Below are 27894 nucleotides of genomic sequence, written 5' to 3' on the forward strand. Positions count from 1 at the left end.
CAGTTGGTACAGAACCTGAGCTGAGGCAGCTGTTTATGAACGAGAGGAGACATGGCCCCACTGTGTTAAAAACCTGTTTAAGCACCTTGGAAGGAATAATGTCCATAGGACAGTTAGTCGGTCTCAACCCCTGGACCACCTCAGTGAGGAGAGACAGTGACACTGACTCAAACACATTAAACACAGAGAGTACAGAAGAAGAGCATAAGTCAAAACTGTTAGACATATTGTTAATGCTCTGTTTAACAGAGGCTACTTTGTCAACAAAATAATGGAGAAAATCATCACAGGTTGACTTTGTCACATGCTGCAGAACATTACTAGCACTCTCAGGTGATTACAGCTGGTGGAAATAACATTTGACAAATACTGACATTTAGCTGCTTTAACAGCATTTTGATTCTCAGTGAGACTGTCCCTCAATATACCCAGAGATACATGTAACTTGTCCTTCTTCCACATGCGCTCAGCCTGTCTGGACTGCCGCCTGAGGGCACGGGTGGTGTCATTAAGTCAGGGGTGTGGTTTGGTTTTGACAGATATGCAACTGAAAGGAGCAATGCTGTTAAAAATCTCTGAACAGGTGTAATGGAAGGAGGAGATGAAGTCCTCTGGGCACAGAGTAGAGACCATGATGTCCTGGGAATAAAGAGTGGTGTTCATGAAGGCAGCAGCAAATTCTCCAGCTGTGGTGGATGTGATGGTGCAGCGGCGACCGGCTGGAATGAGAGATTTGGCTACAGGGAGAGGGACTTTAAATTCAAATATAACAGGGAGGTTGTCTGAAATGCAAATGTCACTTATTTCTGAGATGGATACAATCAGTCCGTGAGAGATTATCAGGTCCAGTGTATGTCCATGCTGATGCGTGGGGGCGTTTACTGACTGTGTCAGTAACACAACACAACTCTGTAGTTTGAGCCCTAAACATTATCCCACAAGCTGAGGAGGAGCAGCTGGACCAGCCCTGCAGCACTGCGGAGGAAGCTAATGAAGTTTCACACTCCCGTTAGCAGGGAGACAGGAAGTGGACTCTTATAATGTGTGTGTATGTGTGTGTGTATGTGCATGCCTTTTCTTGTTTTGCTATCCTTTGAGTACAGACAACTGAGTAAAGTGGGCTCATTTTGGACAGTCCCTTCATCCCATCAGTCCCAATCTAAGAATCTAAAGGAAAAATCTAAAATTTGCAGAATCTAATCTTTGATGGCTAATACATTAAGTATTTGATTAACCTACATTTCCAAGAATTGCTTCACCAACCCCCAAAGAATGGATGTGAGTACTGTGAGTTGTATGCATAGATGAGAGTTGTAGCAATAGTGAAAGTAAGACAGAAAGCAAATATTTCCAATAGTGACAAGCAAGAGTCCTGAATGCGACGTGTCTTGAAGCTGCACTGAATTCTGGCCTTAAAAGCAGCACCGCTGCCTCTAGTGTAGTGGATGTCTTCTTGTGTGACATTGAGTGTGCACAAAATGGTGAGTCTAAAATGAAGTCCTAGCTCTGAATCTCACTAACCTGACCTTAGCGTTTGATTGAGACAACTGACTATTTTTTTTCCATTCCAAGTGTCATTTAAGCTGTACTGTAAACATATCTGTGTAAATATATATAAATGTACAGATATGTATGTATATGTATATGAGCTTGACTGGCCTGACCTGTGGAAACAGGAGTTCCAGTGTGCTGACATTTTGTTCAGCTCAGGGTTACAACGCTGGCTGGCTGCAGCCCACATGGGGGTGACTGGGGACACACACTGCACACTGATATCCTACAGTAAATGGTAGCCTGGTGTTGGCAGCCCACACACGCATTTACACACATGCACACAAACACATACGCACACACTGGGTCCTCTGTTCTTGAGCGGGGAGTGTGCCAACAGGCCAATCATTGGGAAGCAAACAAACACTCAGCTGACCAGGCCCAAGCTTAGGACAAGTAAGGATGTAATGTACATACACATTTTATTAACTCCTTAAACTATAATATCATCCTTAAAAACTGCCAACCACTGATGGGGAAAATTATGGAACCTGTCATTATAGGGTGACATAAGATGATTTAGTGAGAAGAATACATTTCTAGTAGAATTTTCAAAGCATGTTTTTGATATTTGTAATACCCTTATTGAATAGCCTCCCAAAAACAAACAATTCTAATTATTCTGATTAATAAAGTAACAAATATCCAATGAGGTAATATGGATGACAAACATTTTCTGGTGTTAAAGGCCTGAGAATGCATGTTCTAATCTCTGAAACTCTAAAATATGGATTCTGGGCCTGCTTTTCTGCTTGTCCCCAGAAACTTTTTTGTGGACTGGAGCGTGAGAGTTGCTCTGACAGTGCCAAGCCTCCTGCCTGGTGCGAAGTCTCATAAAAGCCAAAGCAGATTTTATTTGGAGCTGCTCGCTGCGTCGCTCCTGATGTCAGTGCACTCCTGTAGGTTTCAGAAGTAGGAACACCGATGATCTGAGCAGCATGGACACAACAACCTTGTTCCTCACTCATGACCCACTTCACCAACTCCCAACTCCCACCAAGCCTCGCAGGAGGGGGAGAGGAGGGAGGAAGAGGAAACAGCAGGTAAAAACTAATTACAGAGAGAGTCCAACCTCAACCAGCCAATGTCAAGTGATAAAAAATGCATTGTTCTTGCAAGAGAGGAGGCAGGTTGGGGAAGCACATGTGAATTATACAATGAAAGCTGCAGCTTGACGATCTGACTGGTCAAATAGGTGGTTTTAGCCACGTTTAGAAGCCTTGTAAAACACATCCAGCTGTCAGACTGCTTGAATCAAGGGAGGAAGCAAGCTAACCCTCCTCTTTTTTTTTCTGTTTTATTTTTATAAGCGCAGCACCTATGAAGATCTGCACAGAGCAGGAAGTGCGCACAGGACAGCCTCTGTTATCATACTTAAATGCCTGAGTGCTTTGACATTTTATCTTTACCTGAGGTAGATATTTGGTAAGATGTTACACAGTATAATGAGAGCATTATTGTTTCATATGAACACAGTCTAAGATGCATATAAGTGCGTATGTATGTGTGTGTACTGAATTTGTACTTTAATATCAATTTTTAAACAGAATTTCTGCAGAACACATTTGTTCAAAAGATGTTCATATGTGTAATACCAAATTCAGTCTTTCACAACAGCGGTTTAAACATTTCTGTTTGCCTGACAGCATCACATGCTAGTTCATACAGTCTTTCATGTGTGTGCAGGTTATTCACCATGTCATAGGCGTTGAGCACTTTGCGCAGCAGCTCAGGCACAGGACCCTGAGCTTCCATGGTGGGGTAAGTCTCGCTCAGGTCCACTGTTACCCTCAGTGACCGCTCACTGTTCATCAGCCAGGTAGACACAGTCAGGATACACTGCTTCATGTTGGCCGCCGGGGTCAGGCCACAGAGCTCCTTGAATGACACCATGGCATTCTGGGAAGGAAAACACCCACAATGAAGAATAGCAATTTGGGTATGAACACATTAAAAAGGAAAATATAAAAACAACAAATTCTATATGCCACATTTGTGTCAATTTTGTATTTATTTAATAGAAGCAGCATCAACTAAAGTAAGTGTTAAATAATCTGCATGTGGTGTCTTCTTTGTCCTTGTGCTCTAAACCTCTTAGCTGTCACAACAGTATATTTCAGTTTTAATGAAACCAACCAAAGCAACTATCCAACTTCTGATGTAACCAGCTAAGGCAAATTCCTGTAGAGTCATTGTTCTTGGCAAATGAAGTGACTGTGGTCCTAATGGAATGGCAAATATTGCTACGACTTTTTGCAGATGACCTTGAGTGAGGAGATTCAATGAGAAATACCAGAAACAAGATAAGATAGCAACGAGTGTTTGTCTTAGTGACAGTGAAATTATCAGTTTCCCATAACATCAGCTTATTCAACCTTGAGCTCCTCCTCTTCACATGTTGTGTCGTTGAGCAAAACACTGAACCCCAAATTGCTCCCAACGCACGAGTCACTTTGGACAAAAGCATCTGCCAAATTAATGTAATATGGCATTTTCATGGATTTCCTGTCATTTGTTGGCAGCATCGAGTTCAACAGCAGTTTGGTTTGTCAGCCTAAAGACACAAATTAAATTGAATTTAGAATATGCTGCCAGCCTCACTTTCCCTCTGTTTCGCTCACTCTTCACCTATCCTGGGCCAGCCTGCTTTCCAGTCCACCAAAGCCAGAGTCTGGGTTCAAAGGCTTTGCAGCCCCAGCAGCTGGGAAACTGCCTCTCACAGCGTTTTATTCTTCTGCCAGCATGGGAATTTAAGCAACAAAACCAGGCCCACTGCTTTTCACATGGCGCCCCATCAGTTAGCTTGGTTAAAAGAGATCAAGAAAAGAGAGTGCGACAGAGCGAGGTGAGAGAAGAGAAAGGGACAGTGAAAAAGAAGGAGCTCAAAAGAGCAGTCTAGGCTGAGACATGAAGAATCGAGTCTGAAACAGCAAAGAGACAGGAAGAGTGAGGGCGATGATGAGAAGCACTGAGGAAACACAAGTCAGGTAAGAGAGCTTGAGAGAGAGTAAGAGATGCAGGGAAAACTAGCAGAATAGGAGCAGGCAAAAAAAAAAAAAAATCTAGAGAAAACCAGCCAGTGTTGGTGTTTAGGAATTCGTCCACACACTCAGCACTCTGCAGTGTGGGAACCAGCTGTCTCTCTGGGCTAGACCTTCAGGCCTGCAGAAAAAATCTACCCCACCACACCCTACCCCAGAGGATGTACTGTCAATGCGGGGCCCGACCTTCCTGTAGACGGAGAGGGTGGCCAGGGGACACAGTCACAGTCTGTATGCTGAGCCTCAGCCACAGTTAACACCTCTTGGGCCACTGAGCACAGCCACGGAAAAACACAATGGTGGAAGCTCTGGGGCTCTGGATTAAAACCTGGTGTGTTTGTGTGAACTATGAGCATGTGTGACTGCATGCATTATGCTTTGTATAATTCCACACGTGTGTATGGGACCACATGTGTGAATGTTTTTTGATAATTACTGTGCAAGAAAACTGTTTCCAAGCCATGATGTTAAAAAAACTAATTTCATGCTTTCCACCATGAGGTTTTACTTACAATCTTGGTTAGTGTTTTTAATTACTCCCTTCCCCCACTTTACTCCCCTTCCCACATTCCCCAAATGAGAGCTTCGTGTCCGGTTACAACACTTCTTTTGTTTCTGTTTGCTCCTCTCTCTCTCTCTCTCTCTCTCTCTCTCTCTCTCTCTCTCTCTGCTTCTATCTGTGTATCGCTCTCCTCTTCTCTCTGGCTGACAGTATTGAGTGGTGAATGTGCCTATGATGGGACACACACTTTTCAGCAAATAAAAAGAAACTGCAGGCTCGCAGATCTCCTCCATCAATACTTTATAAGGTTCATAGGCAGCTGCACTCCGGAGACTTCATTCAAGTCTCCCATAGAAATAATTGATTTGCTGCCTAGATCCACACGGCAACCTATCAACCTATCGTAGCTGCCCACTGGTCAATGTTCATGGATGACCTCAGTCTTTTCAACAGTCAAACACACTTGTCTTTCTGTTATTATTCAAAGCAGACCATCTGGAAGCTTTGCTGTTTGAGGATAAAAGGAGTCTTAAAAGAGCTTAGTGAGGTGAAATAATGCATTTGACACCTGACATCAAAAATGTGTGTGTGTGTGTGTGCACTGCTTTCATGGCTAAGGTTGTATACCATGATATCTGGGATTTTAGTGAGTATGAGTACAAAAGATATTTCTTCCTCAAGTTAACATCTAATCTTGGCTTCAATGCAGGGGTGGGGAAGCTTCCAGAGCTGGTCTGGTTGTTGCCTTGTGGGTTGTTGGCCACAAGCCCTTTCTCTGCCCTCCACCTCCCTCCGGATCTAAGGCACCAGGCTCCACACAGCTGGCCTCTACAAAGCTTTCACAACTGACCATTTTTTCACATTTAAAAGGCAAAGGCCTTATTCTAAAAACACCTTCATTTATCCTCTTTAAAGCCTTCCTCTCAACTTCACCTCTCATTTATTTCATCAACTTTTATCTCCTCATTTCAAAACAAAACATTTACATTTCAAACAGGATATTGTGGTTTGGGGAGCGGTAGTGTTGTTTGATCAGGTTAAAAGACACCGATTCACATCCAGTTGTATACTGCCATTTTTCATGTAAGTCTTTAGATTTTAAAACCATTTGTTATAAGACATGATTCAAAGATACAGAACAGATTAGAGTGTCAGATGTGACATATGACATGTCTGTGATTATTTCCATATTTAGCATAAGTTAGTTGATTGGAGTTTTACAAAAGTTTGGATGTGTTTGATATGTCTGTGTGTCTTCACAGTGAGCCATATTTCATGGCTTAGTCATGAAATGTTCCCATGCTGACTCACACCCCAGCAAAGTTGAGGTATCCATTTGTCACCGATTTAGATTATTCAAACAAGCAACGCATTGCCAAAAACATTATAATCTTTGGACTAGTAAGGAAGCACTTTTTTTTGTCACAATTGCTCATTAATTGCAAGAATTCTCACTTTTATTCCCAATTATTTTCCTGAAATTACCTTCTTCTTATCCAATTCAGGCTGTAATTTGTAACTACCGCTAAAATTACAGGATCAATTTCACCTCCTGGACACAAACATATTTCTCTCTGTATCGGGGTATTGGAGAGGAAAATGATGTCCTCTTTCAGAACATGCCTATTTCCACAACATGCCACAAGAGCTCTAATCACATCTCTGCTTATTTAGCTTGGTCTGGCCTTTTGTTTGCTGTGCCATTAGACAGAGGTTACTGCTTACTGAAGACAGACGGACAGACCTCGATATTTATGACCTGGATACACAAAAAGGAGTGTGACACATTAGCTTATGGTGGAACATCCATGTGACTGTCTAATTTGATGTCTATTTTCTCTGTCTAACCCTTCATCTACTGTAACATTGGCATATTCAGGGTCTGTAGAGTATGAACATTAATGATTTTGATGATCCTGCTTTCTTTACCCTAGCTACGGGCACAAAGTATTGCTTAATACAGTAAAATGATTTCCATTACTCTTAAATTACCACAGAAAGGAGCATTTGAATTTGGTGCTTCAATGATCTGTTCTATGCTGTAGCATCAAATGTAATTGGCAATTGTCTATTACTTAGTAGAAGTTTTTTCTTCTTTTAAAAGGAGAATGGGAGTGACAGGCAACTTCAGAAAACATCTACTGAATGTGCAGAGACTTCGAAATGATAGGGGATCTCCAGCAAAGCCTCAGCAGTTGTCACATGTTTTCTTAAGAACAGACAATATTCAGATAATCAATATTGTACTGAGCAGAGATGCTCATTAGCCCTGCTCTGTTAAAAAAACATGTAATGCATATCCAACCTAAGCCATGTACACACTAAAGCACCTAATCTATCTGGATCAAGGGCTCAGTCTAAAAAAGTGTAGCTCTAAGAAACAGAAATGATATATAGAAATGATAAATAATGATTTTGTGTTTATGTTTCATAAATACTTTAGTTGTATGTAGTATGTAGTTCCTTACCTGCACATTTTCTCTGAGGTCTGTGGCCTCCCTGAGGGGCTGGGTGGAAGCTCTGAAAAGCTCGTCCACTACTTTGATCCCTGTGGTCTTGGTGGTGGTATACTCCCGGGCCTTCCTACCCTTCCTGACGGACAGACCCCTCTTATGTGCCCTTCCTCCACCCCGCCTGTTGGTGATGGCTACATGGACAAACAGAGTGGTGTTGGGTAGAAACTCTCCTGTCAGAGATTGTAGAGGGACATGTCTATAGCCTGGCTGTAGGCATTCAAATGGGATGGTATACTGGCCAATGAACTCATCTCCAATGTAGTCGTCATCCAGCACAACAAAGCGCAGTACTGCAAGTTCCGGTAAATTGATCTGGAATTCAAAACTCTCATCAAAAATAGGGTTGTCACCATTCTGGGACACAGTCTTGGTTCTTTGCTCAGCACAGTCTGCTGGGATGCCATGAATCTCTACATATATGTAGGGCTCCACCACATCACCCTTAGCAGCAGAGCCACGAGGCTTAGGCAGATTCTGCCCACTGATGACCTTAATGTGAAGAAGCTGGGCAGACACCCCCGGCAGGGAGTCCCGAGCATTGGCACTGAAGTAAGACACCTCCTCCCTCATGATGGCTGGCCGCAAAACATACCCACAGTTGCCATTCTGCCTGAACCAGCCTAGGTTGAGGTCCATCATCAGGCCTGGCGTCTGGTAGTTCATGGCCACAATCTGGCAGCCACATTTCCAGAAATCCTGGGGGTTCATGTTGCTGGCATCAATTCTCATAGGTGTGGGATATACCCTGGAAAGAAAGCGCTTGTTATAACAGACAAATTCCTCTGGGAACTCATTGGCAAACCTGTTTGCATCTACCTCATTAAAGGAGCAAATCTCCCAGTATTTCTGGTCCCTCTTAGACATTTCAAAGTCCCTAAACTGGACTGACTTGCAGAGAGACACAAGATCAGAGAGCTCCCTGCACAGTCTGAGTCTCTTGCAGCCTAAGCCATTGAGCTGGTCCTTCTCATCAGCCCCAACTCTTCGGGACATTTCCAGACCTTCCTCCTCATCCGTCACGTCCCCCTCAGTGTCAGTGCAGCTGGGTGGTAGCCTCTTACCCTTGAGGAGGATTTTACCTTTGAGTTTCTCAGGGGAGGGTAGGTAGTTTTCCTCCTTGTTGGGGGGTTCAATGTACAGCTTGTCCCCAAGAATCTTCTTCATGTGCTGTGCCAAGACCCTCTGCTGGGGGATGCAGCAGTGGGTCACTAAGCAGAGAATCAGGGGATACTCAGAGCTCTCAAAAGCATATTGGTTTATAATGTCCAGGACTTTAGAGAAAGCTAGATGTGAGGCTACAGAACTACCTACATACACCACTGGTTCATTATCAGGGCCATCCCATACAATGACCTCAATGCTGCGACAACCCATCCTTAGAGCTCGGATGTAGCTGCTGATGTCTGACGAACCCCAGAAATGGTCTTCCAGAAGGGAGGCATTATGTGCCGAGTTGATGTAGTAGTGGGACAGAGGCTGGGTCATATCCTGGCACACACGTTTGTGCTGGGGATCAAAGATGTGGCATTCGGAGGAGAGGAGGTAGTGTGTAAAGCCATCAATGGAGAGGTACCCCCTCTCCCTGCCTTCAGCAGATGGCTCAAATTTCTGAACAATATCCCTGCACATGTCCTCAGTTACACCTTCCACACCCTGCTCCACCTCTACGAATAGCATCAGATCTTTACTGTCCAGATACTCCTTGTTACTGGAGAACTGCACCAGCAGGAAGAAAATCTCTGGCCGTGTGCAGAGCTCACAGTAGGCCTCCACAAAGGTGTCCATGTTAATTGCCTCTCCATATTGGTCTTTAGCTTTCTGGAGTTCTTTGAACTTGAGCTCTATCCTCGCCTCTTTCATTCCAGGGTTGAGCCCCTTGATTATCTGGGTGGCCCTGAACAGATCTATGTGTCCTTCCTTTTCCATATCTGCTAGCTCAAACACTGAGCCAATCCAAGATGTTCGTAGACTCGGTTGGCTGGGTTCCACCATGTCCACGGTGTGCCGGCCATAAGACACCAAATACCTAAGGCCCATCACCCAGGTGCTGACAACATCTGCTGTACTGGCTACCAAATCTAAGGATTCATAGTTATCCCCATAGATGATTGAGAAGGCGCATTCATCAGGGAACTGATCTGAGAGACCATTGCTGCGCAGAACTGGAGTTTTCTTTCCCAAACGAACCTCCTTAATGCCCTTGATCTCCAGTTTGGCCTTCTCTGAATCCTTCTTGGATGGTTCCCAACGGAGCCAGTGCATGTCTGGATCCAGCAGGAAGTAGCGGTTGTACATGCGTGAGTTGGAGCGCACCTTCTTCATCTCACAACCCTCCATCATGAAGGCCATGCAAGCAGCTGTGCTGTTGATCTTGCGGTCACTTGGCATTGAGCTGAAGGACACTGTTTTCTTCCTCACCTGTCTCTGTTTGGAACCATCCTGGAAACAGAATGGGGTGGGGGAGGGTTGGGGTAGAGAAGGATTTCTGGGTTACATTTTGTATCTGAATTCTAGAAATGTATAGAAGAGGAGAAAGGAGACAAAAAGCTGAATTTTCCCTTTCATCACAGAGCAGCTTTATACCTAGATAGATGTATGCACATTGAATGCTGAAAGAAAAATCTTAAATCTAATTACAAGCTGTTATACTGCTGAAAGGTAAAGATGGACATGATACACCATTCCCATCAGTAAACAGTGCTGAACTGCTGAATGCACAAATATGACAGAATACATTAATGGGCTGCCATTAAACACCCAGTTATCAACTGCTCAGTGGAAATTATTATTTTCTCCCCAGCAGTGAGCCAACATACTGGGGCCCATCTTTATGGAGATGGGATACAGTGGTGGATGGGTACCATGCATGTCTTCTTTGACATTTGACTGTTAAAATGGCTTTTAAAAATATATTTTTGACAGGCCAATAGCCTCAGACATTGCATAACTTCATGTGAAGTCAGAGTAACTCCTGCAACTTTTCCTTTGAGACAAATCGGAACATACTGTAATGCATGATGTCTGTTTTTTTAAAAACAGGACTGCTGCTGTAATGATAGGGTACAAAACTAGAGATACGATTTTGGCTTGGCTCAAGTCACAATGGTTTCATCTCTCAAACAAAGTTAAGGGCTTTAAAATCAGTTTCAAATTACCTTATAACTGCAAATGAGATGTGGTTAAATATTCATCCTGTGGGCAACCTCATATATACCCCCATAAATACATTTCTTGCCCGGTGATTTCAAAAGAGAGACTGTCCTCTACAACGCAAAAGCCAAACATGTGAAAATAGAAAAACTCCACACACCACCTGCCATGACATGGCTGAACTTTTGCAGCTTTTAGGTCGTGAGCCTAGTTGGCAGAAAGCAGACAGACAGTGCTGCCCTATTTCCACACAGGGCTGTGGTTAGCTAGATAGCCTGAATGCAGATGGCCTGGTTAAGGGCTTGGAAAGTAGGCTTGTTGAATAATGCATACCACAGAGAACAGTACATTAAATCAAAACTAAACAAATCCAGAAATTACTGTTACATATTAAAGATTCTAGACACAAAGCCTTTGAGACCGTCATTGTTGACTCGGACAAAAGACAAATTCTCTTTAAAAATAATTTTGGGAAAATGTCAATGGTGATGTTTGATTACTTGTAACACTTCTAAATGAAAAAAAAATTTAACCAAAACCATCTAATCTCAGTTTTCTTCCCTTTTAGCATGTCTGTTGATTGCTTTTAGCTTGAAGAAATCAAGTTAGAAAGGGCAGAGGTCCCCCGGGGCTACGGAGGAGTGAGTATGTCTTCCCCCCCAGTGACTGCCTGTACAGGTCTGATGGATCTCCCCAGAGCATGGTTCAACTCCAGCCACAGTAAAACACCTCAGGGCCATCCATCTTCCACCTGACGGTCCGAGGCAGATGACGCCCGGCACCTCATCGCGATTAATGGGCACCACTTCACGCATAGCTGAAGAAATGATTTGATCATCGCTCTCTGGTTTTGCCCTTATTTTACGACCTCTATTTCTTTTCACTACACAAGTCCTCAAAATCATAATTTCCAAATCTGTAATCCTTCAGAGATGGAAAAATAATTGAATACAGATACAAATCATTCTTTAATGTGGATGAAAATACCTTTTGGAAATTCTAGTCAGTGCCTTCACTATTCTTACATCAGATGGTGTGCCGTGGTCCCATGATGCTGGGACTACCCAGGTCAAAAGAGTTGCTCACTATATAGGTATTCAAGCATTTATTTTCTCAGCATTGAGAAATACTTGCATGCAATTGTTGTGAAAGCTAGTGCCAAGACCCACAGGCACATGGTAATGCATGTACCCTTGCCAAGACTGTGAGGGCATGGAGGTTGCTGTTGGTTCAGCTTGCTTCCGTTTATTCCAAAAGATCATCCGCCCCCAACCCATCATAGTGCTTGTAGTGGGAGATAAATCTGGAGGCCATAATCAAGAGATCATATTTCAAATATCGTGCTCTTTAATTTCACTAGCCTGCTCCTTTCGCCTCAGGAGATAGAAAACTACAGTTAACAACTCTAGCCTGTTTTCAAAACAGTCCATAAAGACAGTTGGTCTCCTCTGATATGCTCTCTGCTGTTTGCAAAATCAACCAGATGGACATCTACATTGACTCAGGTATTGGAAATATGTGAAGAAAGCAGACTGATTAAGTGGCAAGAGGGGGAGATCTTTTCAAGGCTGATAGTTTCCAGGCCTTCTTTAGGGAAGTGCTGTAGCCACAGAGGGTCAAAGAGTGTGAGGGTAATCTTGTGTCTCATTAACATGCTGTTACAATTAGCTGGACAGTCAGGCAGGGCAACATGCGGTTATCCTCAGCTCCAGCCACTCAATCAAAACAAAGTAGGCAAAATGTGTCTGTTAGGGATCATTTCACACACTACTGAAATTGAATTCTATTTATTGAATTTAAATTTGATAATCATAAGGCTGGTGACCTAGATAAAGGATTTATCACTTGTTTGGTCAATGGTGTCTGTGTTGTGGATGTATGCATAAATAACAAAGGCCAGGAACAAAAAAGATAAACCAAAAACATAAATATCAATCCTAATTTCATGAAAAATTCTTTTTTTCCTTCTTTTTTTACTTTTTTAAAATTTCTGCCTCTGTATTTTCCTAGATGCAGTCATTTTTTCCCTCTTGATCGACCACACTTCTGTTGCACTTTCCTGGTAGAGATGTCAGTATTTCTGTTTATGTGCGTGTGTGTTCGAGTGCTTCTGGCTTGACTGCCTGTTGGTGTTGTTTGCTGGTGTTGTCGCAGTGATGTGGGAGTATTTTGGTAATACACCTCCCCCATCCCCTTTCCTGTGGTGATGTTGGCTGCTCCGGGCTGGGTCAAACACTCCCTGATGGAAGGGTGAAGCTGCTGGGGACGGGACAAGCTGTGAGACAAGTCCCTCAACATCCTCTGAAGGGCAGTGGTTTGTCACACTCGCACTTCCTCCCATCACTGTTGTCACACCCTGACGCTGGGCGCCATAAGCAGTATAGGGAACTTAACTTCAGGGAGGCAATTGATGCAGCATGAGCTCTCAGGTTGCCTGTTACACTGCAGTGCCCAACTGAGTGGAGCATACCAAAACGTCTATAAAATCATACTGTAGGGCACAATGGACAAGCTATTTTCATAGTCTTCCTATATTTGTATAATTATATAATAATTATATTTCCAATTATATGGTTATATCATCTCTAAAATCAATATACATCTGTTTGGCTGTCTTGTACTCCCACAGTATGTTGTGTGCCCTGGAATGCAGCACTATCAGAAAAACTAATGCCTGCTTCATCTCCGTAGAGTGTGTGCGTTTATGTGGGTGCAACACAAGGCCCTCAACATAAACCACCAAGAGTTTCCTCTCTTGTTATGTCAGAAAGCATAAGCAAAACTAAAAAGTCCTCTTGCTCTAACTGCTTATGTGGTGGCATGAACAACTTCACTGTTTCAAAACAGACTGAAAAATACAGCATCATCATGGCTGTGCAGGCTGCCTGCCACTCGTTACTCCTTGCTCCTGTCATTGCTCAATTCTAAAACGGGTCTGTAGAAAGTAGTGAGGCATGGCTCAGTTCTTCTCGCCCACAGAGCTACTGTGTCATTTGTGTGTGTGCAATGTGAATTGGTGAATAAGGCAACAGGGGAGTGTGGGTAATGGGGAGTAAAGACAGAACAGAGCAGAGCAGAGCCCTTTTGATGACGTGCTCTCCAAGATGTGAGTATGTGTGTTGTGTTTGCCTGCATGTGTGCTGGGGGATCATAGGATCAATGTGTACACACATACAGAACACGACGACAGACAGCTAGTCACAGCTAAGCCACATTACACATCAAATGCACACACTGACATGTCAAACACTGAGAAATCAAACACAGACACACACAACAAAGACACATGCTTACTGTGTTTTGATGGTAAAGCCTTACCATCAAAGTGCCCAGAGTTAATTTGTGTAACTAATTAATATTTAAATGTCAATGATAATATTACAGTCAAGCCAAAAATGTCTTCCCCTAATTTATATATATATATATATATATATATATATATATATATATATATATATATATATATAATAAATATATATATATATATTAATGTGATTGTTTTCCTTGAATCTTCTCAAACAAGGCAGGGCATGGTTTTCCCCAATTTAACGTGCATATTGAATTACTGAACAAAATTAATTATTATCTTTTTTTGGAGCAAGCCCAACACCATTCCCTACAGAAGCACTAGATTGAAGAATCAAAGAGCTCTGGCTTTTGCCTTGAAAAATTTCACAGCTCAGTAAACCCTAGTCTACATGGATGAGGCAGGTGGGAGGTCATCATTAGAACACCCCCCTCCCTCCCCTTCCTTGTCTAGGCTGCCCACAACTACCCCAAGGCACAACAGTGCCTCTTCCCTCCCATATCCATGATGGTTACACAAACTGTCATCTGAATCCTGCCACACAGAGCTTAGGGTAGACGTCATTCAGCCTCTAACAGACTCTACTCCCTAAAACTGGCTGGAAAGAGGCATCCATAGAGAGAGAAAGAAAGAGAGAGAGAGGTAAACTGGATGTATGCTAAGATTGTGTATATGCAAGAATGAGAGATAGAAGAAGCAATTGACAGTAATTGAGAAAGAGAGCAAGTTTAATGAGCTTAATGTTAACTTAATTCGTTTAGATGTTTTGGCAATGCTGTGTAACCCTGCCAGTAAAGCAAATTAAATCAAATTGAAAAACTAAATTCTCATAGGGGAAAAAGAGAGGAATGGAAAGATAAATACAATGTCAGTAACATTTTGCCTTGGAAACATGGCACTGTTATCTGTCATGCTAATGAAGCATCTTCACATTGAATACAGATTCTGGAAATAGGAGAGGCAAGGGAGGAATGGAGAGAATAAAGTGAAACAGATGAGGGAAAGAGAGTCAGGGGGAGAGCGATGTCGGGCCTGTCACTGTTTGTCACTGTAATCTCTCGTGTGGGAGACTGCTTTAATTCTCACAGCAGTAGTCTCAGCCGCGCATCCTGCAACTCATCGCACCATCTTAGTGCAAGTTTCGCAGAACACGAAAATAATGTGTGAATAGGCGAGATAATCGAAGGTCTGAGAGGGAATGTGAGATGCAGACATGCTCGTGTTTGTCTCAGTGCGCGAATGGATTTATATTTCCAGGTGGTCCATTGTGTAAGACGCTCGCTTTGCCTCGAATGTAAAGCCCCGGTTCTGCTGTTGACACTCTTTCCGTGCTCAGATAATAAGTGGAAATCCCCCACAGAACTCTGAACAAGCCAAAGAGCACCAAACAGTCTCACTAATTACTGGCCCACAGAGAAAAAAAAAGCACCAAGTGCTGCCTTCCAGCTTGGATAATTCTGACACAAAGCATTTGTGTTTAAGAATCCATTTATTTTCACTGTCGGTCATGGAAACTACTCAATGCATTCAGTATGGCATATCTACAGGTTTGGTTATAAAACATATCACACCCTTCTGAGTTCATCACACATTTGAATGCACACATGCACATACATACAGTATGCACACCAATGTCAGGCTCTCCTGTGGCTTCTCTATCACACTGCCCTCATTCTCCCCAGCTGCTTTCCTTATGCTTTCCATCACCTCGCGTCACCAATGGGGCCAATTATTGCCTACAGAATCTATTTCATAAGCTCAGAGCAGGAGAGTTTGTGCATGTTCATGTGTGCACGTGTGCATGCTTGTTGCTAAGCATGAGGAAGAGAGACAGACAGGAAGAGAGACAGCGAGAGAAAGAGAGAGAGTCTCTTTTGCAGGGTCAAGTCACATCCAGTTCATTTCCTCACAGTCAGCTTCCTGTCTTATCAGTCTGTGGTCATCCTCTTCCATAGACAAGGTGTCCGCTGTCAATCTCAGCTCCCACTCACTCTGAGTGATTGTGTGTGTCTGTCAGGTCATGTTGGTAATTCTGTAGAAGCTGTGTTAAATAATAGCAAAATAATCCGTGTATATGGGAGGGGGAGACACAGGAAGGGGTTGTTTGTCCCTGGATTCCCTTACAATCTCCTGTCGAATGGACTCTCCACCGTTTTCCCTGATTTAGCGGAGGATGTTTGAAGGTTGTTTTAACAGCTCATATTCATGATTTCTATCTCACACCTACTCCATTGACTATGTCAACTCTGTACAAGCTCTGTGCCCCCATTCAACTAATGTGTCTGAGTGTCCCAGAAAAGAATCTGCCAAGATTACAGGGTTCAATTCTCACTGGGGCCACCCATACATCTAAAAATGCTTGCACCCATGGTACTGTCAGGCACTTTGGATAAAACCGTTCATCAAGTGGCATACTGTTGCTGTCAAATGAAAATCTTCTATCTCCTAAAGCATCCAAAGGTTTTCACTCCTTAAAGCTGTACTCAGGACCTTTGCACATTGGTGTTTTAATCTCCAAGTGACAGTGTCAGGAAATAGTATTAGTTTTGAAATAACTTACATTTTTTAATACTGAAGGCACCAAAGGGACAAGAGAGGTCTGGTGAGTATTTGCTTAGTTTTTGTGTAGGAAATAGTTTATTATTTTGTTTTAGGCTTGGATTAGCTACTTCTCGTGCATGAAAAAACTATGAAACTATGTCGTCTCAGTTAGGAATAGGATGCTCTTATCTCTTGCAGCACATCTTTGGGTGAGTCGGTGCAGTGTTATTTTAGTTTGAGCACCCTGCATTTTGAATGTCATACATGAGGCTTTGATAATTTTTACATGGGCCAAAGACTGATAGAATTTCACAGCACATGGACGAATATGTTTGCATCCAATTCAAATAATAACATGAAAGTCAATAAAATTGGAGTTGCAGGGTTTTTATCACAGTGTGCCAAGTCCCTCACAGCTATTGCTACTGGAGGTAATCATCGACTCCTTTCAGATATAACAATGTTTAATACTCCCGTATGGTCTGCACTGCTTTAATTAAACAATGTTGTCGGATCTCAAAGCATTCCTCTCATTACATTCATTACCACAGAGTTGTCTAATTCCCCCAAATGGTTTTCAGCCACAGGCACCGATCTTGGCTTTGTTTGCTAAAGATATGGAGGATGTGGGGAGAGTGTGTCATGAAAGTGTGTTTGCCAAACTCTCGATGATGACCAGTGAAAGGATAATAGTTGACATAGGTGCACTTATACCTGGGTCTCGTCATCAGTCACCTCCTTTCTGTCTATTGGTTGTCCTTTCACTCTCGCACTACTGTTTGCTTTGTGACTTTGTCCTTCTCTCTGTCACTCAATCTTTACGTCTCTTGGTTCCAGAATTAATTTCTTTTTTCTTGTATTACTCTCTCTGACTCTTTCTCTACATATACCCTGTCATACAGCACCAATAAAGAAATGAGATTGATACTGGGAAACAATTAAGGTCAGACTAGCGATGTGCTGAATGTTTCCACCCTGTGGAAAATGATCTATCACTTCCTCAATAACATCTGACAGAGGCAGCTGTTTTAAACCTGCTCACAATGAAGCGTTTCCCTGAGCCTTGGGCACAACAAAAGGGGAAGCTGAGGAATTCTTTTGGGTATATGCACACACACACACACACACACACACACACACACACACACAGGATGTGGATGTGCCATCCTCATCTGTTTCTTCTCTGTGTGTCTATGTAAGACTAAATTTCATTTTGAACAGGAAGCAAGAATGTTACAGTGGCTCTTACATGCAACGCTACCAGACATGGCTTTTCTCAGATCTACTTCCAATGAAACTTTGCACAGGACCTCTCTGAAACACTGACCATATACAGCCTGCGGTCCTCAGTGTTGCAGTGTGGCTGAGACTGGCATGCTTATCACAACCAGACAGAGGAAGCTGAGGATGGGCAGGAGGCTGATTAACAACAAATGTCACATCAGTCTCGTGTCACACATTGCCACAGAATTTACCCTCTAACTCAGACACAGTACTCGTGTGAAATGACAGCCTGACAAAAGATTGCAGGCAACTCTGCAACAAAGAGAAAATTTAGATAGATGTTTTCTGTGCAGTGTAAGAGAAGAAAAATCCGGTCGTTAAAGCCCCAGAAACATCAGATACTATTGAAGGAATCAATACAGGATTTACAAGTCTGATCATGAAGGTTCTATGGCGATAAATAAAACCATTACAGGACGAGGCCACAAGTTTCCCGAAGCTTAATCGTTGTCTCTCGGACTGCCTGCCCCAGCATCCCCAATACTTCAGTCTGTAGCCACACAGGCATTACCTTGACTGCTGTCTGCATTGCAGTGAATGGTAGGGAGAGAGAAGTGCCCCCGCCTGCCACCAGAGAGCTGTGCTGCTGCAGCAGTACAGGAATCTCTGCTACACTCCTCTCCCCTCATCCGCCCTGCTTCACCTCATTTATCCCCCCTCTCAACTACTCTCTGAACAGGAGGGGGGTTAGGAGGAGAAGCATCCTGTACTGACCTCTGACAGATGTACAAACATATATGCACACACACCACAGCCTGTCCTTGATAGTGATTCGTGTTTGTTGCCGTCTTTTTTGAGGTGTACATTGGAGAGAAATTCACAAGGTGACAAACCATGAGATCCATAATCGATGCCAACAATTCTCAAGGCACAATCCTAAAAGAATTTCTGTTTTCCCTTCTACACCTCCTCATGTACACCTACACACACACACACACACACACACACACACACACTTCTTCATTGTAAAACCCACATATTATTGTGGAGGTACACACCTGCCTCCATGTGCTGCACACTCACTCTCCAAACGCCCACCATGTATGTATTTTAAACATCCAGAGCTGAGAAGCTATTTAGATGCTGGAGTAGAGAAAGAGAAGGAGGCTAAAATTGGCAAGTGTTCAGTGAAGTCCAGTCACCTGTGTAGGTGCAGAGGACACTGTGTGGGTAGAAGAGCAGGCGAGCTTACTATAGCACAGTACACATGGAGCCTTTGGTAAAGGCTATTGTTTTCTTCCAAACTCCTGTCTCTGCTCCAGCATTTGGCAAAAATAAGACTACATCTCTGAGCAGACTTTTGATCAATGATGCATTTTCTCTCTGACACATTCCACGCCTGCGTCCGTGAAGCCCACTCAGCTCTATAAATAATCCCAGTGAGCCTGATCCTTGGGCTCCTTCTGTCTCGTCAAGAGGCTGGCAAACCAACTCATGGACTGTTCCAGTGCCAGTGAAAAATAAAAACAACTCTGGTGTGGTATCTGCACCCGCTTATCTTTGATCTGCAGGATGATGAGCCTTCTTACACAGCTCCTTCCCTCTCCTTTTCTATTAGATAATCATTCTCAATTGCACTTGATTGGTTAAGCATACTTGGGCCATGTCTTAAATGTTTTACAATACGTTTTACAATACGTCAAGTTTTATCATATTGCCACTTAGGTAATGTAAGGTAACTGAGTACATTTACTCCAGTTCTGCACTTAAGTACAGTTCTGAGGTACATCATCTGAGTTTTTCCACTTTATACCTCTTTAAACTTCTAACCCACTGCACTTGAAAGGGAAATGTACTTTTTACTCTTTGATAATAATACTTACAATACAAATTAAGATTAAAAAAAACCCAAATGAACCTCTAAAATATGATACCAAACAATATAAAATAGTTAAAAGTAGCTCCACCTCAACCAGCTACAACACTAAAATGCTGCTTATACATTAACCCGTCAGTAATAATAATCCAATTATGTAATATATAATAATACAGTTAACACTGCCAAGGCCCATTCTGCATGTTAATAATGTATTTTTGTGATGTGTAACTGCTACTTTTGCTTAAGTAAAGGATACTTCTTAGGGCAAACTAGTGACAACTAGTAAGAGCTGGGAGCAGAGCTGGGCTGAACTGCTGCTGAGATGAATAATAGTTTCATTAGCTTTTTCTCCCAGTAGTGGAGACAAATGTAGGACATTGGAGGAAGTGGATGTGTTTGTGTAAATGCACAGTGAAGGGAGGGTGGAGGACACGGAAGCAGAGTGGTTCAATGTGCCCACTTTGCAGAAGAGCTCTGGGTGAAGGTGACCTTTGTGCTTGCCCAGAAAGTTTGATTGGCAGGACTGCAGTGAGGAGAATCAGGTCCAGCCTGCAATGAGTGGGCTAGGTGGATTGATACTAGTGAAGGATCGGCAGAGGAAAGACATTGGTGCAAAACTGGGGGTTTCTTCAGGAAGAAAGAAGGCAGTTAGCATGCAAGGGAAGAACAGGGAGAACAACTGTTCCTATTTTTAAATCTGGCCTCACTCCTCTACTGAGAAGAGGGGGAGTTAGGATTCCCTGAGAGATAACTGAACAGCAGGAGGGGAGGTGAATCTGATGAGGATGCGTAAGAAAGCCACACTGATATCCAGGCCCCGATACGAGCTGACCCAGTTTCACCAAAAAGCCCTGTCCGCCACATTAAACTGAACTCCTCTCTCCTAACAAGGATGTTCTCTTGTTGCTAGGTCATGTGAAGGTGTATGTGTTACTTATGACCAGCGGTATGAAAATTGCTGTTTGAAGGGTTGTGGAACTCAATCTGCTGCAATATTGTAAAAAGGAACAACTAGTGGAAAGATTAGTGTCTCATCTCGTTTCATCTAGACCACCATGTCAATGCGCTTCTCAAGAGTCGGACAAACTTGTTATCTAGGCTTATTTCACATTATCACATAGTCTCTTTCTCTGTCTTTTGAAAAGGAGCACTAACTTTCAACTGCTTTTCTGGCTAGCTCAAATGGAGTCAAATTCACTTTGAAGTTATTTGTAACCTGTTTGTGTTTGCATGAATTCATACAATGCAGCCTTAAAAAGATCATCTTAGCACTACTACACGAGCCTATGTAGATCCCAACTGCACACATATACACACTGCCACACAACTTCAGAGAGAAACTGAAATCTGTATCAAACGGAGGAAGCACCTGTAATGAGCTTGATAACTGAGTGAAGCACCGTTAGGCTATTTTGGTCCTCTGTTGTGTTATCTCTTCATGTGGTTGACTTTACAGCTCCCTGTGGAGCACAAACAAGTTTGTAAGCCTTAAACCAGCAGCTACAGAAGCAGTAGTTCCGGCAGCAAAACCACATCAGTGTTTAAAGGAGGACCTGGGGTGGGCCCTCAGCCCCTGTCATTACCACTCTCTGTGGGGAGCTATAAGGCCTGGTTCCTAAAGACTGCCTGGAAGACAACTTTTGCCCCAACTAGCATCACTTCAGTGAACACATCCCAGCTTCCCTGCACCCTTCTCCACCATCATTTGTGTTAACACTCTTTAGAGATGGAATATGAAATCCAAAATTGCATACATAGATGAAGGCCTTATGAAGGTAGAAACTATGCCCAAAGTCATAGCATTACTCACATCTCTCCAAGGACAACAAAGGCTTTTGTTGGGCATTTGCTTAATTATGGAGACAAAAAAAGCACAGAGTGTGGTACTCGATGTCCTTCAAAAAGGAAAAATAAAAATCCCAGTGTGGCTGGCTAGAGTGTGTGGGTGTGTTACAAGGGCATGAAGGGGTAAAGAGGGTCAGAATGGCTGTTAAGGGCTTCGGGGGGGGAGATGCAGCGGCAGAGAAAAACACAACACAAAGCCCCATTAATTCAAATAAACAATTTCCCCCTGCAGTGACAACTCCTGCTCAACCATGGCTTAGAATAAAGTTTCTGCATTTAACAATAGAACACCTAGTAATTCTTCTACCCTGAGAAATAGAATAAGAAAAATATCTGTGCAAGTACGCTAATTAAATTCCTATGTGAGCTTGAAAAATCAATACTCTTACAGTGCAGAGGGTTTTGGGTTTGACAGTCTCTCGGTGAAATGAAAAATCTTCACCAGCTTAGTAAATTCAGCAGCATTTGAGGCCAGTCTACTGGACAAGCACATGCAATGGGGATCCTACAGAGCACTTACATCCTCTCCTCATCCATCTGCTGTTCTCCCCGACCCCTCCCTTCCTTCCTTCCTTCCTATTGGCATTTCTTTTGCAGGTCTAAACAAACTCATCTAACAGAGCTAAATATGACCATCATTTGTATGATGTTTTTGTTATTTCCATCTGTCTATATGGTTTACCAGAAGTTGTTCAAGAACTGCAAGTAGAAGTTCCTTTGTCACTTCCTGTACAAAGGGCTTATTGTGATTTAACATGCTGCATCCGTGAGCATCCTGGCTGATTTACTACACTCATTAGGAACAACAGCAACAGCAGCTCTGCACCGCTCCACTGTACGGGCTTACTGTGCAGGAGGGATTTAACAGTATTGTAACACCGCAGCAAGGTGATAATAATACCACTGAAAGTTTTACTACGTGGTTGCAGTGGATGTTAGGAGGAAGTATGTAAGGCCTTCTTCCATTGCTTTTCTCTCCTTTAGTCTCCTCTTCCCTTCAGATCTCTGTTTGAATTGCCAGGGCACCTGAAGGACAAGAAGTGTCATGCACACACACACTTTTACACACATGCACACATAACATAATGCAGTAGCTAATCTGATCATACATAAGGGAGATAGAAAAAAAGCTGCCAGCTGCATAATACTTTGATTGTCATCAGTGAGCAAACATAATGCTGTGGGGAGAAGAGACAAGGGTTTTGCTCACTTTCAAGAAAAACAGGAAGCAAAACACCACATACATTTTCATATAGTTTTTCACCAGAGAGTAGCAGAGGGTACTAGCAAAACACTTTATCATAGCTCTGCATTCTATTGATTTCAGAAATGCCTCCTGAAAAGTGCCCACACCCTAACCAGCTCCATCTGCATCCTTTCCTTCACACACAGAGTGTGCAATGTTGTCAATCAAAAGGCAGTTGACTATGTTTGAACCCAGATTACAATCACCAATTTCTGGTGTACAAGTAATTGAAATTCATCAGCGGTGGCATTTCTTTAGGGGAGCTAGGCATAGCTGCATCCGGCATTTGATTTATTCACAAACCTGTCTGTAACAGATAACTGTGAAATTCTGAGCAGAAAAAGGAAGCAAGACCCACCAAAAGTTCTCAGTTTTTTTGCATATGGTCTACACGTTAATGGTAATGTCAGAAATAGAGGGAGATTCTGATATGATTTTCCAGGCTAATGGACTTCAGAAGAGGTACAGCAGATAGCCGAACTCATCAGGTGATGAATGAAAAAGCTTTGTTACATATATAACAACACAGGTATTTTGGCAGGCAATGTGTTGAATGATGAGTTTTCATTTAAATCTTATTGCAAAGGGACATTTCAGACAAGAGAGCATTTTATATCACATTTTGCAATTGAGGAAAATTGGGATGACCTTATCGAATATGCTGTATATGGGGGCCTTTCCTCTGGCTTTAGATGCTGCTGTTCCAGTCCTCCCCAAATTACAAGGTCATGCAAACAGCAGGGAACCTCGATTTGGGGAATCCCTGCATCTTGCTAAACCCATCAAAGCCCATATTCCCACATCACAAGGGCCAGTGCAAAAAACATGGTAATGGCCGCAAACCTTTAGGAAATTTTCAAGATTAAATAAAGGGGTGAATGGAGCGCTAAAGTGTCCTGATCTGCTTTCCTCTGTCATGAGAAGAGAAAAGCCTTTTGAGATACAACATTTTGTTGTTTCTTTCTCGTAGAAGCTTAGCCTATTGACATTCATACAACTATTCAATGTAACAGCTTAAGAGCTTACATGTTTTGTGCAGACTAAGAAGCCTGCATACCCAACCCCCATCCTTCCCAAATATTGTGAAAATGGACTTAAATACCTTTTTTTTCACCCACAGTACATGTTTTTGGATTGTTAGACTAAAATTAAGCGAATTTGTCTTAAGAAAATCAAGAATCAATTCTAAAATTCATTTATAATCCACCTTTCTCACGGCAGACATTGACTAACAGGTGTAACTAATAACATTAATGACTGATAACTAATAACATTAATGATGGCTCTGTTACATTTAGGTACAGAGACATACTTTTCCTGCTAAGTCTACACCAGTTTCACCATCCACATTTTTCAGTCGTACATCTAATGGAACAGATACACCTTTATTTTTTAACCAACACCTAAATGCTATCAGTGCTAATGTTATTAGTTAAACCTGTGTTCGACAAGTGAAACATGCTGCAATTGTTTAGATTTTACACAAAATGAAGTAATTGTTCAGTCTACATGATTACTATGTATTGTCCATTATTGTTTTCCCAGCCAAGACCAACAACAACAGTAGCAGACAGCATTAAGAAAATAAAATGGCTCAGCACTGGTTTTCCATGTTTTAAGCAGTAAGGCAAAAGGAATGGAAAGTCAGCAACAGCCAATTTGCTATATATAATATTCTACATAGCAAGCAGTCCTGTATTTGATTATCAAGATAAGGGATAAGAGTTGAGGCATGAAATTGCTCAGCTGAAGTTGAGGACAGCAGAACCTGCAATATACTTTGCTGCTTTACAATTTGGCTGTCTCTTACGTTATTTAGCAGCTAAACTGCTTTACTCAAGGTCTGTGGTGGTATTATGAACTGAAAGTGTTGCAGCAGTCACAGCAATTACATTACATGTACCACATGGCAAATGCAGTGCTACAGAAGGTGGTCTGTTGGAACAGGGAATCTTCGCAGCAAGACATGAAAAGAACAACTTATCTAAAAACACTGTTGTAACAGCAAGGCCGAAAGTTGTAATTTCATATACTTGTTGTCCAAATTGATGGCTTTTCTGCCAGGGGAAAAATAAAAATTGATTGAGCAGCAATGTAGGACTGGACACATTGGAAGTGGCTTCTCCCTAGATACAATTAAAAACAGATCCAATAAAAATAATTATATCACATTGCCGGTGAGAGGAACCCATTATTGTCACTTTCCAGCCAAAGCAGCTTTGTCTGAGAGACTGATAAACCTTGTAAGAGGTTAATCATATTTGGTTTAAATTGTAACAAAGTACGAACTTCAGCGTCTTTATGAAGACTTTGTTATAGATATGCACATCTTCTTCTTTCGGCTGCTCCCCGTAAGGGTCGCCACAGCGGATCTACTGTTTGCGTCAAACCTCCTTAATGAAGTTTTTAGTGTTCAGTTTTTGTTGAAAATGGTTTTCAGCAAAAAGAGTTTACTCTGCCACAAACAACTAACCAAGCTAGCCATCATACTAGCTTTATGAGGCTAATCTGCTGCTAATACAAGATTAACGTTATAGGTAACGCTAACTGAGCTCAATGTTATGCTATGTTATTTTCTTTTTACTCTTGTGGACTCTATGTATATTTACTAGATTAATTCCTGTGTTGTACTTCCTGCAGGGACTTAATGTTGATCTTTCACTGATGATACTTTGTTTCTTCCTGGCATGAAGCACAATGCAACTAATCTCACAGCTAACTAGTCTATACTTTTGTAATACCTTGTTACAGTATTAATTAATTTCAACAGTACCGTTGGTCTTGTTTATGGTATCTCATATTTTTGTGATTTGTAATCACTATCATTGAATCTGTCCAGTATTGTTTTCACAGTTTCACAGTTGCTCCCAGTAAAAACTTCAAAGGCCAATTCCATGTCTTTATTGGAAGTGTGTTCAGCTCGCTGCATAGCTCTGCACCTACACGCACAGGGCAGAAGACAGGTGTTGATTCAACTTCATGGTCACTTTGGAAGCATATGTTTGTAGTTTCTGGTGCTGTTGAATTGTATTGTATGATACTGAAAGGTGTTTCTAGTATTTTATTTATTATTGATATAAATGAAGGTAGATGTATATTACATCTACGTTTAGCTACATAATAAACTGGCAACTGCATGCAAATATAAGTGCTATAATCATAAGCTATATATACTATATATGCAGTAGTATGATTATGTGTTCATCCAGCTTTCCTACTATAATTCATTAATTTGAGATGAAGAGAGAAATGTACAAAGAGGTTAATAGAGTGGCCTGGTTGCCTAGCAACTCAGCAATGCCTTTCATTTGTTAATTTACACTCAAAGAAGGTCAGCGACTCAAAGGGCCAACAGAGGAAGGAACAACTTCGATCTGACACAAAAGGGCAACTGGAGAGTATAGAAATATTGAAACATACGTCAGTTAGAAAGGTGATTCCTGACAGCATTCACTACCTCTACCTGTTATGAACTCTTTATACTTTACCTTAATAATCTATATCACCTATAACCTATATTTAAATATATATATTTGATATTTTTATTTAACCTTTATTCAACTAGGCTAAAGTCTCGTTGAGATAAAAATCTCCTCAGGCAGCATAAAAGAAATTCACAATATATGACACACACCATAAGCAGGCCATGTAGAGGACACGTACTTGGGAGTACACATGGACAATAAACTGGACTGGGCTAAGAACACTCAAGCTCTGTACAGGAAGGGCCAGAGCCGCCTCTATTTTCCGAGGAGGCTGAGGTCCTTCAACATCTGCCGGACAATGCTGAGATGTTTTATGAGTCTGTGGTGGCCAGTGCTATCCTGTATGCTGTTGCATGCTGGGGCAGCAGGTTGAGGGTAGTGGACGCTAACAGACTGATCAAACTGAACCGTAAGGCCAGTGACATTGTGGGGGTGGAGCTGGACTCTCTGTCGGTGGTGTCACAGAGGAGGATGCTGGCCAAACTACATGCCATCTTGGACAGTGTCTCCCACCCGCTCCATGACGTGCTGGTCAAACAAAGGAGTACCTTCAGCGGAAGACTCATTCCCCCAACATACACCACAGAGCTCCACAGGAAGTCATTCCTGCCTGTGGCCATCAAACTCTTTAACTCCTCCCTCTAACATCACTGCAATACTTAAAATATTGTGCAATATTCTCTGTTTAATACTCCTGTGCAATATACTCTGTTTTCAGTTTAATATTTCCTATTTATTGATATTTATTCATACTTCTATTACTGCTGTGCAATATCCACCGTCTAATAATCTGGTTAATCTGCTACACTTAACTTGACAGTACTCATTATTGCACTATTACCTATTACTTATATTATTACATTGTATTATACCATACATACAACCTGTAAATCCTCCTTTGTACTTAAACTTATTTTAGCTTTTATACTTATATCCACTTTGTACTTAATTTATCTTAGCTGTATTATAGTGTATTATATTTTGATTTGCTTAGTACCTCTACTCCTGTGTGCATTGACGTGATAGTGAGCAGCTGTAACAAAGAGTTTCCCCTCGGGGATCAATAAAGTATTTCTGATTCTGATTCTGATGAATTTTGTTATTCCCAGCACACAAGGGAAAATAAATGCTATTTACAATTTTGAAATGTGTCTTATATTCAGAAGACAAACAAATCATCTTAAACTTATATTGCATTATTATTCAGTGGTTAAGTAACGTTTCGGCACATTGAGCATTTATTATTTGCTGTACATTCTCTATGAGCATTAGGCCTATGTGTCCAGACATCACCTGATTCTAGAGGGAAATATAGTTGTGGATGATGAGCATCAGCCAGGAAAAAGATATGGGTGAGACAGAAGCCCAGCTCATAGTGGGGAAGAGAGCCAAAAGCTGCTGTGCACCACTTACTGAGCCTAGTACATCCAGTTCCTGAGCTGTGCAGAGGTGGTCTGAAGGACACCAATCTCAGTGTGTACCGCCAGTGCATGAGGAAAACAATGGATATGGCGAAATGAGTCATCCTGTTTTAACTCTGCCCAAACAGTGTGAAAATGCAGAGAGGAATCAATACACAGGTTGACAGAAGTGTGAGAGAAGGTAGG

General features: G+C 42.1%; 1 protein-coding gene across 1 annotated transcript in view; it reads right to left on the reverse strand.

The window, feature by feature from the left end:
* plcl5 (phospholipase C like 5) overlaps positions 1-27894 on the reverse strand; it is a 66289-nt gene that overhangs the window by 15364 nt on the left and 23031 nt on the right. The window contains exons 2-3 of the mRNA XM_044181305.1: positions 7563-10049; positions 3247-3450 (exon numbers count right to left, since the gene is read on the reverse strand). Of these exons, the coding sequence (XP_044037240.1) occupies positions 3247-3450; positions 7563-10049 (2691 nt within the window). The remainder of the gene's footprint in view (positions 1-3246; positions 3451-7562; positions 10050-27894) is intronic.

This window comes from Siniperca chuatsi, linkage group LG21, assembly GCF_020085105.1.
Source record: "Siniperca chuatsi isolate FFG_IHB_CAS linkage group LG21, ASM2008510v1, whole genome shotgun sequence".
Lineage (NCBI taxonomy): Eukaryota > Metazoa > Chordata > Actinopteri > Centrarchiformes > Sinipercidae > Siniperca > Siniperca chuatsi.